Source organism: Danio rerio, chromosome 20 (genome assembly GCF_052040795.2).
Source record: "Danio rerio strain M-AB ecotype USA chromosome 20, GRCz13ab, whole genome shotgun sequence".
Classification (NCBI taxonomy): Eukaryota; Metazoa; Chordata; class Actinopteri; order Cypriniformes; family Danionidae; genus Danio; species Danio rerio.
In genome coordinates this window covers 661,577-676,125 of record NC_141040.1, presented here as the reverse complement: position 1 = coordinate 676,125, position 14,549 = coordinate 661,577, and the positions used below count along the sequence as shown (strand labels likewise).

The window sequence follows — 14,549 nt, the reverse complement described above, 5'->3', positions numbered from 1 at the left end:
TCAGACAGATGTTACATTTTGGTTACTTTCCAATGCAACCTAAAACGACAAAATATATACAGCTAATGATGTTACAGCTTGACGTTATATGGAGGTTACCACTATGGCGTCTATCAGAGGTTGGATTTTGGTTGGGAGAGCTGACCAATAAAAGTCAATGTGACGTTGGTTTAAGATAGTGGCTCGACATTGGATTTTGGTCACTTTCCCACAGGGCTGGAGTGGAACTCCTTTTCAGCCCTGGAGCTTCAAGCCTTAAACTGGCCCACCTCAGTTCACGACTGACTATATTAAAATAAGATCATTTCCAATTCAGTTTCTGACACGATCACGTCTTTTTCAAGGGCACAGCTGCTTTAGAACACCAAATGGTTTTCATAAATGAGAACATTAATTCTTTATAGATATCCAGTCCTTTTTAATGGTTGTCACACAAAAAATAAAGATAAATATGTTCTCCTACATAAGTAACCCAAACAGAATTATATGTCTTAACATTAAAAAAAAATAATAATAATAATAATTTACTCAGATGAGGTTATCCCGGACGAGCCCCCAATTATTACGCCCCAAGTCTAGGGTAAACAACATGCGCATAATAAACGAAGAAAACAAATGTGTTGGGTTGGTGGATTTCCCAAACAAAACAAAAACTTAACGCCAAAGATTCCCTTCGGTCGACAACCAAACTCAGACACTCAGTTGAGAGTATGAAGAGATTTATAATAGAAAAATGTAGTAAATATGAATGAGCATCTCTTACGGGTGACCACAGGCCAAAATAACAAACAAAAGAATCTTAAAAGTAAATGCACTAAATTACCTATTACTATTTAAAGAAAAATACAGGAAGCTTACCTTTCTCCCTATAGTCAAAAGTATTCAAATAAATAGGCAGGCCGCCCCTACACACTCAAACTCTTAAAATAGGTTAACGTATGAACATTAGTACAATATTGGTTGTCGACCGGAGGGGTGAGGGAAATCCAGGAGCTCCACTCCCAGCACCGAACGCTGCACAAATGAGCTCCCCGAACCCTGGCGAAAGCTCCTTTATATACATTCCTCCGAGACCAGCAGCCAATCAGAACTGGAGATCACGCCGGTATGGGAGCCTATGGGATAACTAAAAAAAAAAGGGGGGACAAAGAAAAAAGATGTGCAATTCGCAATAATAAATAAATAAATAAACTTCAGTCGTAACAGGTTCGAACTCAGTTCAGCGTCGTCATTGGGTAAACTATCTCATTTAACCTTTTCAGGCTCAAATAAAATTTTAGAAACAGGCAAAATCTATGCTTTTAACTGTTGCAAATCAGCAACGCCTGCCTTGAGAGGGTTAAGTACTGTCATAATCATCTTATCTGTATATTTATATTTAATTTCCCTTTAAACTCCTTCATTGGTTTGTATGAATCTAGGATTTAACCAATAGCACTGATATTATAGTTTGATTGTTCGAATGTTCGTTTTCTATAATGATTTGTGCTGTCTCCAGGCCGGAAACATCTCTAAAGCTGAAAGATCTCGTCCCCGTTCTGTACCAGGAGGGAAGTTATCAAGGAGATCCCGTCACTCTTGGAATCGGCGGTTTTGGAAAAGTGGAGCTGGTATGACAGAGGAGCTCAGACTGGAGGCTTTAGGCCCAATCATACACTCTGCCAAATGTGGCGTCAGGCAGGGTGCAAGTCTTTTTTTTTTTTGCTAATTCAGCATGACACAGGTATCATTTCACACCCTGCGCCGGGTTGATTAAATAGCAAAAGCCTCATTTGATCACCCGTGTGTGAGCTGACCTGAAAAGAAGGTGCATTGTTGGCATTTCGAGGGGGGGGGGGGGGTAGTGATATACACCTATAGGCAGATCCACAACATACAACATACATTGCTTATTACACACACAGGGATGCACAGCAGAACATGAACATTTTAAAATATGAAAATACATAAATATTAAAAATAACTGCTTCCTTCGATGCCTTCTACACCTCAGGGCGCTGACGGTCTTTAACCTCATGTTTCATCGCCAGCTTTTTTCAGCTTGCAAAATCCACCATGTGAACAGTAAATTGGTCAACACCCATAATTCATTAAGAGAATAAGGACAACCTTTTTGGCCATGTGCCATGCACACCAAGGGGCTATATTTTAATGATCTAGGCGCAAAGTCTAAAGCTCATGGCGCAAAAGCATTAAGGGCATGTCTAAATCCACTTCTGCTATTTAAAGGACAGATAAATAGGCTCTGCGCCCGGTGCATGGTCTAACAGGGCTGTGCTGATTCTCTTAATGAGTTCTGGCTGTGTTTTGAGCATCACCTGCTGTAGACCAATCAGAGTCTCGTCTCTCGTTTCCTTTAAGAGTCAGTTGTGTCACTCCATGATGCATTTGCTATTTACATGACGGACTTTGTGTAAAAAGTGAACGCTTCACTAGCGAGAACACAGAGCATCTGCAGCGCGAGGATAAAGAACGAGCCTCCTCCACTCATCCTCTTTACTTGTCCTAGTATCGCTCTGAGTGTGACCGCAGCTTTAGTTCATAAAACTTCTCTAAAACAGAGCCTCTTAGCAATCCTGAGACCTTTTTTGTCAGATACTGAATGTAAATGTGAGTTGTTATTAATACATTAGCTTGTCGTTTACCAGGTAACCACCCTGGAGCACAGAAAGTACTTTGCGATGAAGAGGATCAGTAAACAGCATGTTGTTGCGAAGAAGCAGGAGGCTCACATTCTGCTGGAAAAGAAAATTCTCCAGGGTATCCGATGTGATTTCATTGTCGGGTCTGTGTAATAAGTCGTATTTAGTCTAGAGTTCCAGCTGTTGGCGGATTGGGGTAATCTAGTGTCTGATTTTCTCCTCTGGCACAGGCTGCATGCTGCCTTCAAAGACTCACGCTACGTCTACATGATAATGGAGTTTTGTCCTGGTGGGGAAATCTGGACTAAACTGAAAGAAGCGTGAGTTATTAAAGAGTTTTGCCATCCCTATTACAGAAATGAGCAGAAAAACCCTGGCATTAAAATGCACCGACAGCCACTCTTAGTGAAACTCTCACAAATAACCACACACTGGCACTGTTTTCCCCCTCATTTGGTTTGAAGCATGAATACAGCTGATCATTAATCAGAATGCAGTTTCAGTCCGAATGAAGCAAACTCTTTGTTCTCTAATTAGCGCTGGTGAAAGTGTGAATATCGGGTTTTGTTTTGTCATGTTGCAGAGGACGCTTTGAGGAGAAAATAGCCGTGTTCATAACAGCGTGTGTGGTGGAAGCCTATGCATACCTCCATAACAAAGGGATCCTGTACCGAGACCTGAAACCAGAAAACCTCATGCTGGACTCTAAAGGATATGTGAAACTGGTAAATAAAGAATTAAATCAATATAAATAAATGCTCTTTCCTCCTGCTCCATGCCATATTCTGCTACGGTGGCTATAAAACAGTATTGTTCAGCATCCTTTTAATGTGATGCAGCTTTCAACAGGGACTTTTTACAGAAAATGCTGTCCTGCTTTCATAAATAGAACAATTACAGCTCGGTACACTGATAAGCTGTTAATAAAATTGTGATAATTTGTCACTGTGACAATTCAGTACGCCCACTTAAAAACGAAAACTCTCATGCTGCCACTCGTTAAGTCTACATCTATGCTAATCTGAAAATATTGGGAAACAAGGTTTTGATTTCCGTCTATATTTAAACATTATTCACATATTTATATACATTTATATTATATAGAAATCTTTATATATATAAATATGAACTTTTTTGCAATGTGTACATGCATGTACAGGGGTTGGACAATGACACTTTGCAACCTTCATTGATTGAGTTACATTGAGTTACACTCACCCCCCCTAAACCTCATTTCCATCCCGGACGAGCCCCCATGTGTAAGCCACCAGTCTTACTGCACCCAACCCGGTCTGAGCTGGGATCAAACAGGCAATTCTTTGCATAGGAGTCGGTTGCTCTAACAAGGAGGCTAAAGCCCTCTAACGTCTGTCGCTGGAGCACCTCTACAGGTCAGAGGAGGGAGGTTTACCTGCATAGCACTTCGCTAGCTGGCCTTCAATACGCTCACCTCCTAACTCAAGGTTATAATAGTTAACGAAGACGAACGAAAACTAGAAATGAAAATCATTTTGGTTAACCAGAATAAAATAAAAGCGAGAGACGAGAACTCATTTTTAAAAGACTAGAACTAACTAAAACTGCATTGTGTACATACAAAACTAACTGAAACAAACTAAAATTATAACAAAACATCTTTCGTTTTAGTCTTTGTAAATGTATTTAATACATAAGCCTTTTAGAAGTCAATTTATTTACTTCGTGATGCCAGTTTTACGTCAGGTGTTTGAGCCGTACGGCACCTCGGAATCCTGCTGCCATTAGCCAGATCAAGCTGGCCCTCCTCTGGTCAGTCCAACAACGACTGGACATGACAGCAACACGGTGACAGCATTAAATACGACCCGACCCGAGCAGACACTTAACAGTATTCATTTAACACATTCAGTGTTGCCAGATTTATGAGTTTATTTTTGCAGGTAAAAAATAACATAGGTGGGTAGTGAAAATTTGCCCGGTTTTGCAACCTGTTATGTTCTCCCAAAGAGATGCCATAGCCCCCGTTCTTGACACACAAACGCTTAGAACAGTGTAGAAACGCTTGTGATACCTACATATTAATATAGAAACTAATAAAAACTAGTAAATCTGCCAAAAAAAAACTAATTAAACTAACTGAATTTGAAAAGAAAAGGTCAAAACGAAATAAAAACTAAAACTAATGAAAAATACAAAACTATCACAATATTGCCCTAAACCTCACTCTCACCCCGGCTGAGCCTCCACATGTAATCCACCGGTCCTTCTACACCCAACCCGGTCTGAGCTGGGATAGAACCGGCGATTCATTGCTTGAGAGTCGATTGCTCTACCTCTACCTCTACCTCTACCGTCTGTCGCTAGAGTATCTTGTGAGGTCAGGGAAGAGAGGTTTACCTGCATAGCACTTCGCTAACTGGCCTCCAATACACTCACCCCCCCTAAACCTCACTCCCATCCCGGACGAGCCCCCACATGTAATCCACCGGTCCTTCTGCACCCAACCTGGTCTGAGCTGGGATAGAACCGGCGATTCATTGCATGAGAGTCGATTGCTCTAACAAGGAGGCTAAAGACCATGGCCTCAAAGGTCTGTTGTCAGAGCACCTTTTTTTTGAGGTCAGGGGAGGGAGGTTTACCTGGATAGCACTTCACTAACTAGCCTCCAATACACTCACCCCCCTAATCCTCACTCTCATCCCGGACGAGCCCCCACATGTAGCCCACCACTCCTACTGCACCCAACCCGGTCTGAGCTGGGATAGTACCGCCGATTCATTGCATGAGAGTCGGTTGCTCTAACAAGGAGGCTAAAGATCATGGCCTCCAACGTCTGTTGCTAGAGTATCTTGTGAGGTCAGGGGAGGGAAGTTTACCTGGATAGCACTTCGCTAACTGGCCTCCAATACACTCACCCTCATAATCCTCATTCTCATGCCTGACGAGTCCATTGAGTCCATTGCTCTACCATGGAAGCTAAAGACCATGGTCTCGAAGGTCTGTCGCTAGAGCACCTTTTTTTGAGGTCAGAGGAGTGAGGTTTACCTGCATAGGCCTCTGTTACAGGTGAATTTCCCACCAAGGCAACCCAGTGTGCTGAATTATAATAGGGCAAACTGGCACTGGGCTGGTTATAGAGACCAAAACAAAGATATTCTGACACATAATGCGCATTGTTAAAGCAGAATAACTGACCTTAGCACTATTAGATAAACAGTATATGATCAGTTAGCATGTTTCTGAAATATCTGCAAACATATTAGGCTATTTTTATGCTTGAGAATAGTCTTTTAATAACTCTTTTAATTTAAAACTGATAAAGCTGGAGGTGAATATTCTCTCAATAGGTGACACTTTCAGTAAAGTCAGCATGAGTAAATGTCTTTCAAGCATGATTTATTTTAACCTGTTGGTGCTATTTACATCCCGCTTTTTTTGCATTTGTTTAATTTCAGGTTGATTTTGGTTTTGCAAAAGAGCTTTCTCGGGGTGAAAAGACATACTCGTTTTGCGGCACACCTGAGTATATCTCTCCAGAGATCATTCAGAACCAGGGCCATGACATCGCTGCAGACTTCTGGTCGCTTGGTGTTCTAATCTACGAGCTTCTTGTGGGCAGGTAATGAAGTTTCCTAACACATTGTTTCCTGCATGCTCTGTCAGTGTGTCGCAACAGCGAATCGTCAGTTTCATCAGTTCTCCATCAAGCTGAGGGGTTGAGGGAGTTGTTAAACAAATTAAATCATTATTAATAGTAAGTAGTGTGCTTTAAACATCATTATGTGACAATGACACACAGTTCAGTTTAATTTGCTCCTGCAATTATCCGTCCCGAAATTACTCCGAGACTCATTTTCTCTTGCAAAGTGATTTACTACTTCCAATGATACCACCTTGTGTTTTGTCAACGAGTGGATAAATGCATGCAAAAATGGATGTCCAGCAAAGAACTGCAGAAAATGATGTGCTGCTTAGCTCATTTTTAAGAATGCACTAAGCTTAGTTTTTCCATCTGCTATTGCATGTGTTTTTATTTTCATGCAAATGATTTAGGGGATAGTTCACCAAAAAAAAAATTTAACAAAACACTAAAGCACACAACCATGAGGATAACATGAACCCTAAGCTCTGCACAACACCAACACAAGACTAATGCAAGACACGAGTACACCATAAATAAAACCCGAAAGGTACAAATTTGTGTCCGTATTAATACCTGAAGGGTACATATTAGTGTCTAAAAAGTACAAAAGTGTTCCCCCTAAAATTTTTAGGTACTAATATATACTTTTGAGGTACCAATGTAACAAATGTGTACCTTTTAAAAAGGAACCACCCCAGTGACAGCTCGCCTACCTTTATTTCTGTACCGTGCACATACTGTATGCAGCATGCATGGTCCGATCACACCGCCAAACGAAACAGAAACCAACTTTTCCGAAGTGCTGAGAATGAGACAGCATGCTATGAACATACAACAAACACAAGGACGATGTCAGCTCATTACAAAGACAAACACACAGACAAAAACAGGGGATATGAGCACACAACCCGTGAAAATTGAGTCGTGCACATCATAAAAGACAGGACTGGTCCTGACACTTGCATAATGATCACTGCAAACTTAATTAAATCATTTGGTTTTTTTTTTTTATAAAAACATAACATAGAAACATAAAAAATGCAAAGTTATGCAAATATGTTAAAAGAAAACCTGTTTATATATTTTGATATTTAAAATCATATTTTAGAGCTTAATGAAATGATGATAACAGTATGGTTTAATTTCCCCTTAAGCCCACCCTTCTCCAGTTCAGAGCCGCAGAAGATCTATGCCAAAATCTTGGATGGAGTGCTGAATTTCCCTTCATATATGGGTGAAGGTGCCAAATCTATCATCAGTAAACTGTGCAGGTAATCTAGAATGAAGATTAGGCCTTGTCCTGTTTAATAGAATTTCTCTTTTTTATCTTTATTTTAATATTTCTTTTGAATTTTATTTAGGTATTTACAATGTCATTTCTCTGCAGGCTGCGTCCTGGACAGCGTTTGGGCAACACCAAAAATGGAATCAAAGATGTGCGACATCACAGGTGATTAACTAGCAGTTATGTATTTATGCATTTAATAAAAATATTAAATATAGTAATATTAAAAATATTATATCACTTGGGACATCTAAAAAAATGAAAAAAATATTAATTGATATATATATATATATATATATATATATATATATATATATAATTAATTCTATTTTCTAATTATTAATTATATTTTATTTATTTATTTATTTTTTCCCCAAATGCCATTCAGCAAGGAAATTCTTTACAATATTTCTTGTTATATATATATATATATATATATATATATATATATATATATATATATATATATATATATATATATATATATATATATATATATATATATATATATATATATATATATATATTTTTTGGAGAAGTTCTTTTTTTGTTAGTTAAGCTGGAATGAAAATTGTTTTAAATTAAAAAACAAAACTCTTTTAGGTAAATATTATTAGTACTCTTTTTTGTTTGCTTGTGTTAGACAAAATGAAATAATTATTAGAAATTAGTTCTTAAAATGATGTTTAAATATGTTTTTAAAAAAAATCTCTAATTTTCTTCTCAGGTGGTTTAATAGCATTAACTGGCATAAATTAAGAATGGGGCAGCTGGAGGCACCGACGGTTCGGCTCATAAGAAAGGTCCAATTTTACATCATATTCATTACACAGATCATCTGACACTTTGTTCAAAAACATTTTATTGCTAGAATTTTTCAACCAAAATGGTTATCAAAGTTATATATATATATATATACATTAGGGGTACATGTGTTCATGTTGAACTGTCATGGTACGGGGGTCACAGTTCAGGTCACGCACTACGACAACAAATACAGTCAGGCCAATCGCTTTAATAAGACAAGAAAGACGACAGCGGTGCTAGGTAGCCATTCACAAACAAAACATCTTGCATCTGAAAACCAAGTGGTTCCACTATGTTCCTGTTTTCGTGTCAGCATGCTGCTGTGAACCGAAGCTTGCAACGTTTGTCTCACCTACAAGCTCTTCTGATTGGTCCACTGCTATGCCACTGACATTAATGAATGCCACTGCGTGCAAACGGTGAAGCTGTTTAACATCTTGACTCAAAAAATGCGGTGCTCATGTACAAGGCACCGCAGAAGACACAAGTGTATAATGGTCTTGCATGTCCATCAACTGTGTTTACATCAGGGGTGCTCAAACTGGCTGGTGGAGGGCCTGGAAGCTTCTAGTATACCTAGAAAGAGCTTGATTAGCTGCTTCAGGTGTGTTTAATTGAGGTTGGAACAAAAATACGCAGGACACCAGCCTTCCAGGACTGAGTTTGGGCAATTTTGCTTTCCATAGAAAAACAATAGAAGTATAAGATTCTGTCTCATCTCATGCACATGTGAGTCTGAATCCCTTCTCCACACACACACACACATTTTTTTTTTATGTTAAGTGGCTGTGAACAATTTATTTGGGCAGAATTTAAACAAACAAATTAGGTAGAATTTTATTAAAATACATTTATTTGTTTAAATTCAACACAAATAAATTGTTTGCAACAGTTTTGCAGACATCATTTTTTCAGTGTACCCCTAAACACAACCATCACAGGAGACTGTGTGCAGCTTTACTCTCTGATTAAACTCATTCTGTGTGATTTATAAGCATTTTGAGAAATGAGGACGTCACCAATGTCCCCATATTTCACCTCCTTTTTGTAATACCTGTGTCATACCCATGTCATTATACAGATTTGTGTCCTGATATGTCACAAAAACACACACACACACACACACACACACACACACACACACACACACACACACACACACACACACACACACACACACACACACAGAACAGAACAGACAGAACAGTTGTTGTCCACTGCAGCTGCTGGTATGATTAGTAAATCTATACACAATTACTACTTTTCCAACGCGATCTCACATGTAACTTTTTGATTTAGTGGCTAATTTGTATAAATTCGTACGATGTAATTTGTACAATTTAGTATGATTTGCTCATCAACAAATGACGATTGGGGTTAGGGGTGGGGTTGGGTTGGGTGCCACACCTTCTTTTTAAAATTAGACATTTTCGTTAGACTGAACTCAACTAGATTAGCCACTCAACTGACAAAACGTAAAATACTTGCGTTTCCTCGTAAAAACAGGCTGGTTTTTCTGTTGTTGTAGGAGAGGGTTGGGCTTAGCCTTAAAAGTTAAATACACTGAAAATTTTTTTTTAAAGATGATTCCTTGGATTTACTCTTTTTTTTTTACGTTAAGTAGTTGTAAACAATTTATTTGTGTTGAATTTAAACAAACAAATTAAGTTGAACATTATTTAATTTAATTTGTTTGTTTAAATTCAACACAAATAAAGGGTTTGCAACAGTTCTGCATGCAACACTTTTTTCAAGTCTCCTATTTATATGTTTTTAATAATACTATTTATTTTGGATGACAAGAAGCTCTTCGGTTCTGTAGCTGAGTGTGACAAAACACGTCTGCCTGTTCAAAAGTACAGACAGAAGCAAGCACTGGGGACTTGTTATTAATCCACTCTTATCGAACTGTGACCCCTAAACCGAGGAACGTACCGAAACGTGACTTCTGTGTACTGTTACACCCCTGATATCCATCTTTTACAACATCTGATCTCAATTTTTCTTCTGTGATAACGTTCAGAAATGTAAATTATATCTTAAGGTTTTTTTCATTAATTATGGCTTTGCGTGCTTTCGGTTTTCAGGGTCCTTGCTATATAAACTTCGACCGCTTTCCTTATGACAAGACCCAGGCGGAGGAGGAATTCTCAGGCTGGGATTGTGACTTCTGAACAACTGCCAAGTAGTCTTAAGATCTCCAACATATCTCAAATTCTCAGGTTATCTCATGTTTAACACCCATAGCATATCTTAGTGGAAGATCAGTACTTTCTGACGATTGGTATATGACCGAACTTTAGTGTCTTTCCACAAAGAGAAAGTAAAAGAGTTCTTTACAGGACTTGTGCTAGTGAGGTGTCAAATGCCCATTTCAAATGCATCGTTTTTATTCTGAAGTGATTTCAGACACTGATTCATAGGAGCTAGAGAAAACTGGAGCCAACTTTGCACTAGAAACAGTGAAAATTATTATTATTTTTCAATGTAATGTAAAAATAAACATTGGGATTTGTCTCCATTGTCGTACACGATACCTTATGTACATGCACTTGTCAGACTATTCATGTTTAGGCGAATCAGTCAGATTATAATGTACATTCTTTATTTACTTGTTTAATGAGCCAAATGTTATCCATGAACTGTCATTAGTAACTGGATGTTGAGACTTTTATGTGTAATTTATTTTCAGTAATTTGTTTTTGTGGCAACCACAAAGCTTTAGTTTTTCAGTCAAAGGACTGTGATGTCATTGTGGTGTTGTACTTTTGTTGTTGATGTATTATAATAAAGAATTAGGCCCAATCCCAACTCTATTCTTGTACCCCTTCCCTTTGGCCCTTAAAACCGAGGGTGAACAGCAAGGGCTTCAAAATTTACCCCTAAAAGTGGGACAGCACCTGCACACGCCATCATATGTCCTCGCCAGCTCTTGCTTCATATGAGATCAGACGATGCTGTAGTGATTCTAGTTGCGTTAATTATTGATGTTTATCAGTGATCATTCATTCATTCATTTTCTTGTCGGCTTAGTCCCTTTATTAATCCGGGTTCACCACAGCGGAATGAACCGCCAACTTATCCAGCAAGTTTTTACGCAGCAGATGCCCTTCCAGCCGCAACCCATCACTGTGAGACATTCACACTCATACACTACGGACAATTTAGCCTACCCAATTCACCTGTACCGCATGTATTTAAACTGTGGGGGAAACCGGAGCACCCGAAGGAAACCCACGCGAAGGCAGGGAGAACATGCAAACTCCACACAGAAACGCCAACTGAGCTGAGGCTTGAACCAGCAACCCAGCAACCTTCTTGCTGTGAGGCACTACCTACTGCGCCACTGCCTCGCCCTTATCAGTGATTACTTAAAGTGCATTTGCATGGAGGAAAGTCAGGTGGGCAGGTGAATCTGCGGACACCGTCTGATAATTACAGGCAGTTTAAAAGCAATTATACATTCTGTTCTGATGAGATGCTGCTGATTTGTCAGGTCTGAAATGAAAGAGTAGGAGAGGATCTGTATCGAGTAAGGCAAGCGCATTAGGCTGACCAGGCATTAGGCAGGTGTTAATGCGATGCTCTTTATATGATTTTTAATGGCTCATTATATCATCACAGATTACTGCAAAAACACAGAGGCAGTGGTTTTGACCCTCAGTGGCGTAACAAATTTATCTGGCTCAGAGGAGGGCATGACATGCTATCTATGTCAAAACCATTACATCCCTACAATGCAGCTTTCTACTAGCTTTGTGAGACAGCCATGCACAAACTACATGCTGGATGGATGTAGTGTAGTGTCAGGAGATGACTTCTGTTCACAGAGTAGCTGAAGTAAAAGAGAAATGCATTAGAGACGGCTCAGTAGCACTAGCAAAAAGCCTTAAATTATAATAAATATAGTAACCGCTGTGCAAAGAGCTTCACTTTTCCCATCGTTTGTTTTCCTGCTGGGCAAACAAGAAACACTGTTCTGTGAAGCAATTATTTTCCAGCTTATCAACGTGAAAGTGAATCTGCCACCACGTTTTCACCTTCCTTTTAGTGACGGATCTCTAAGCTACATGGTTGCACTGTTAATGGCATCTCATCATGCACTGATTGTGATTATTCAGTTTACTCAAGGTAATTAATGGCTTGTGGTCTGTATGGATGATGACAGGAATTAAAATGACCCCAACATAAACATCAAGGTGCCTTAGTGCCAAGAGTCGTGTTAAAGGGCACCTAAATCTACTTTTTAAGCTGTTTGGACAGACGTGTGTGTAGGTATAGTGTATAGAGTGACATACTGAGCTAATAAATGTTATCAATAAAGGTATTGATCTACCTTCCTTTCAGTTGCAACCCCTATCAAACACACCTGCCTGTAGTTATCAAGTGCTGTTCAGGACTTAATCAATTGGTTCATGTGCGTTTGTCAGGGTTGGAGCTGAACTCTGTAGGAAGGTAGATCTCCGGGATCCAGGAGGACACCTGCCTTACACAATAAAAAAAACAACACAGGCTCATTCTGAAAACGTAGCCCTGTATACATTTCTGGAGATCGTGAATTATGTAGCCAGAGGAACGTATGGCTGCATTTCGTCTTTAAAACGAACGCTATAGGGTGGTATGACGCCGTTCCTTTTCGTACTTATCAGCTGACCGCTTAACTCCATGTGGACGACTTTTCCTCTGTTACCTGTTTATCCAGCACCAGGGGTGTCCAAACTTTTTGGGCCGAGGTCCATATTAAAAAAACAAACAAAAAAAAAAAAACGTTTTCCCGGGCCAAATTTTACATACATCACACAGACACGCATATATATATATATATATATATATATATATATATATATATATATATATATATATATATATATATATATATGATATGATATAATATTTCCACACATTTCTAAGCATAGTAGTTTTAATAAATCATTTCTAATAAATGATTTATTTTATCTTTATTATTTTTCAAGACACTTCTACACAGCTTAAAGTGACATTTAAAGGCTTAACTAGGTTAATTAGGTTAACTAGTCAAGTCAAGGTAATTAGGCAAGTTATTTTATAACAATGGTTTGTTCTGAAGACTTAAGGGCCTAATAATTTTTACCTTAAAATGGTTCATAAAAAATTAAAAACTGCTTTTATTCTAGGCGAAATAAAACAAATAAGACTTTCTCCAGAAGAAAAAATATTATCAGACATACTGTGAACATGTCCTTGCTCTGTTAAACATCATTTGGGAAATATTGAAAAAAAAAAAGAAGAAATAAATCAAAGAGGGGCGAATAATCTGACTTCAACTGTGTGTGTATATAGATAGATAGATAGATAGATAGATAGATAGATAGATAGATAGATAGATCATAACAAGAACTGCTGCTTAATTGAATGCATGTGATAGCGACACCCGGTGGTTATTTATTGAATCACGTTCATTTTTGTATAGCGGGCCAGATTCTATTGATATTTATAAAAAGCCTCGCGGGCCGCCATAAAAACTGATTGCGGGCCACAGATGGCCTGCGGGCCGTAGTTTAGACACCCCTGTCCAACACAATCTCACGGCAATTTGTAACTTTTTGATTTAGTGGCTAATTCATATGATTTCGTACGATCTATTTCGTACAATTTAGTACGATTTGCTCATCACCCAATGACGTCACCCTCGTACGAATTCGTAAGAATTAGCCACTAAACTGGCAAAACGTAAAATACTTACGTTTTCTCATGAGATCAGGCTGTACCAGTGGCTTGCTGTGTACGTCGGAGAATTTAAGATGCAGAGAGCAGCTGACCGTGATGACGGTTAGTGCTCCGGTTTCCCCAACAGTCCAAAGACATGCAGTACAGGTGAATTGGGTACTCTAAATTGTTCGTAGTGAATGAGTGTGTGTGGATGTTTCCCAGAGATGGGTTGCGATTGGAAGAGCATCCGCTGCGTAGAACATGTGCTGGATAAGTTGGCGGTTCATTCCACTGTGGCGACCCCAGATTAATAAAGGAACTAACAAGGAAATGAATGAATGAAAAAGCTTAGACAGCGGCCTCTGGTGGAAACGAAAACTGCAAAAAGAAAAGTAGCTCCTGGGACGTATTTGGCTCTCTCCAGAAATCTATATAGGGGTATATTATCAGAATAAGCCTGGGTTGATAAAAATGCTAATCTGTGACCAAGACACTCCAGATTCAT

At 38.8% G+C, this 14,549-nt stretch overlaps 2 protein-coding genes and 1 long non-coding RNA gene across 11 annotated transcripts in view; 2 read left to right on the top strand and 1 right to left on the bottom strand.

The window, feature by feature from the left end:
* Positions 1-11,161, top strand: part of prkg3 (protein kinase cGMP-dependent 3) — a 31,391-nt gene extending 20,230 nt beyond the window's left edge. For 5 of the 6 annotated variants that reach the window (XM_087297962.1, XM_087297963.1, XM_087297964.1 and 2 more), the window contains 9 exons: positions 1,499-1,610; positions 2,649-2,785; positions 2,873-2,962; positions 3,226-3,367; positions 6,077-6,240; positions 7,419-7,535; positions 7,652-7,714; positions 8,277-8,352; positions 10,444-11,161. In XM_087297962.1, coding sequence (XP_087154088.1) covers positions 1,499-1,610; positions 2,649-2,785; positions 2,873-2,962; positions 3,226-3,367; positions 6,077-6,240; positions 7,419-7,535; positions 7,652-7,714; positions 8,277-8,352; positions 10,444-10,530 — 988 coding nt within the window. In that variant the 3' untranslated portion in view covers positions 10,531-11,161. Of the gene's footprint in view, positions 1-1,498; positions 2,243-2,312; positions 2,786-2,872; positions 2,963-3,225; positions 3,368-6,076; positions 6,241-7,418; positions 7,536-7,651; positions 7,715-8,276; positions 8,353-10,443 lie in introns of all 6 variants that reach the window. The other variant, XR_015518059.1, reaches the window with a different exon arrangement.
* lats1 (large tumor suppressor kinase 1) overlaps positions 1-14,549 on the top strand; it is a 777,671-nt gene that overhangs the window by 649,459 nt on the left and 113,663 nt on the right. The window lies entirely within an intron of this gene.
* Positions 8,082-14,426, bottom strand: LOC147839000 (uncharacterized). 4 transcript variants are annotated; one of them, XR_015518128.1, is made up of 4 exons: positions 14,337-14,426; positions 10,102-11,376; positions 9,762-9,919; positions 8,082-9,099 (listed from the first exon to the last, which is right to left on the bottom strand). It is a non-coding gene; the product is annotated as an uncharacterized LOC147839000 (long non-coding RNA). The 4 variants fall into 4 exon arrangements; XR_015518130.1 differs by having other exon boundaries at positions 8,082-8,871; positions 9,783-9,919; XR_015518127.1 differs by lacking the exon at positions 14,337-14,426 and having other exon boundaries at positions 10,102-13,047.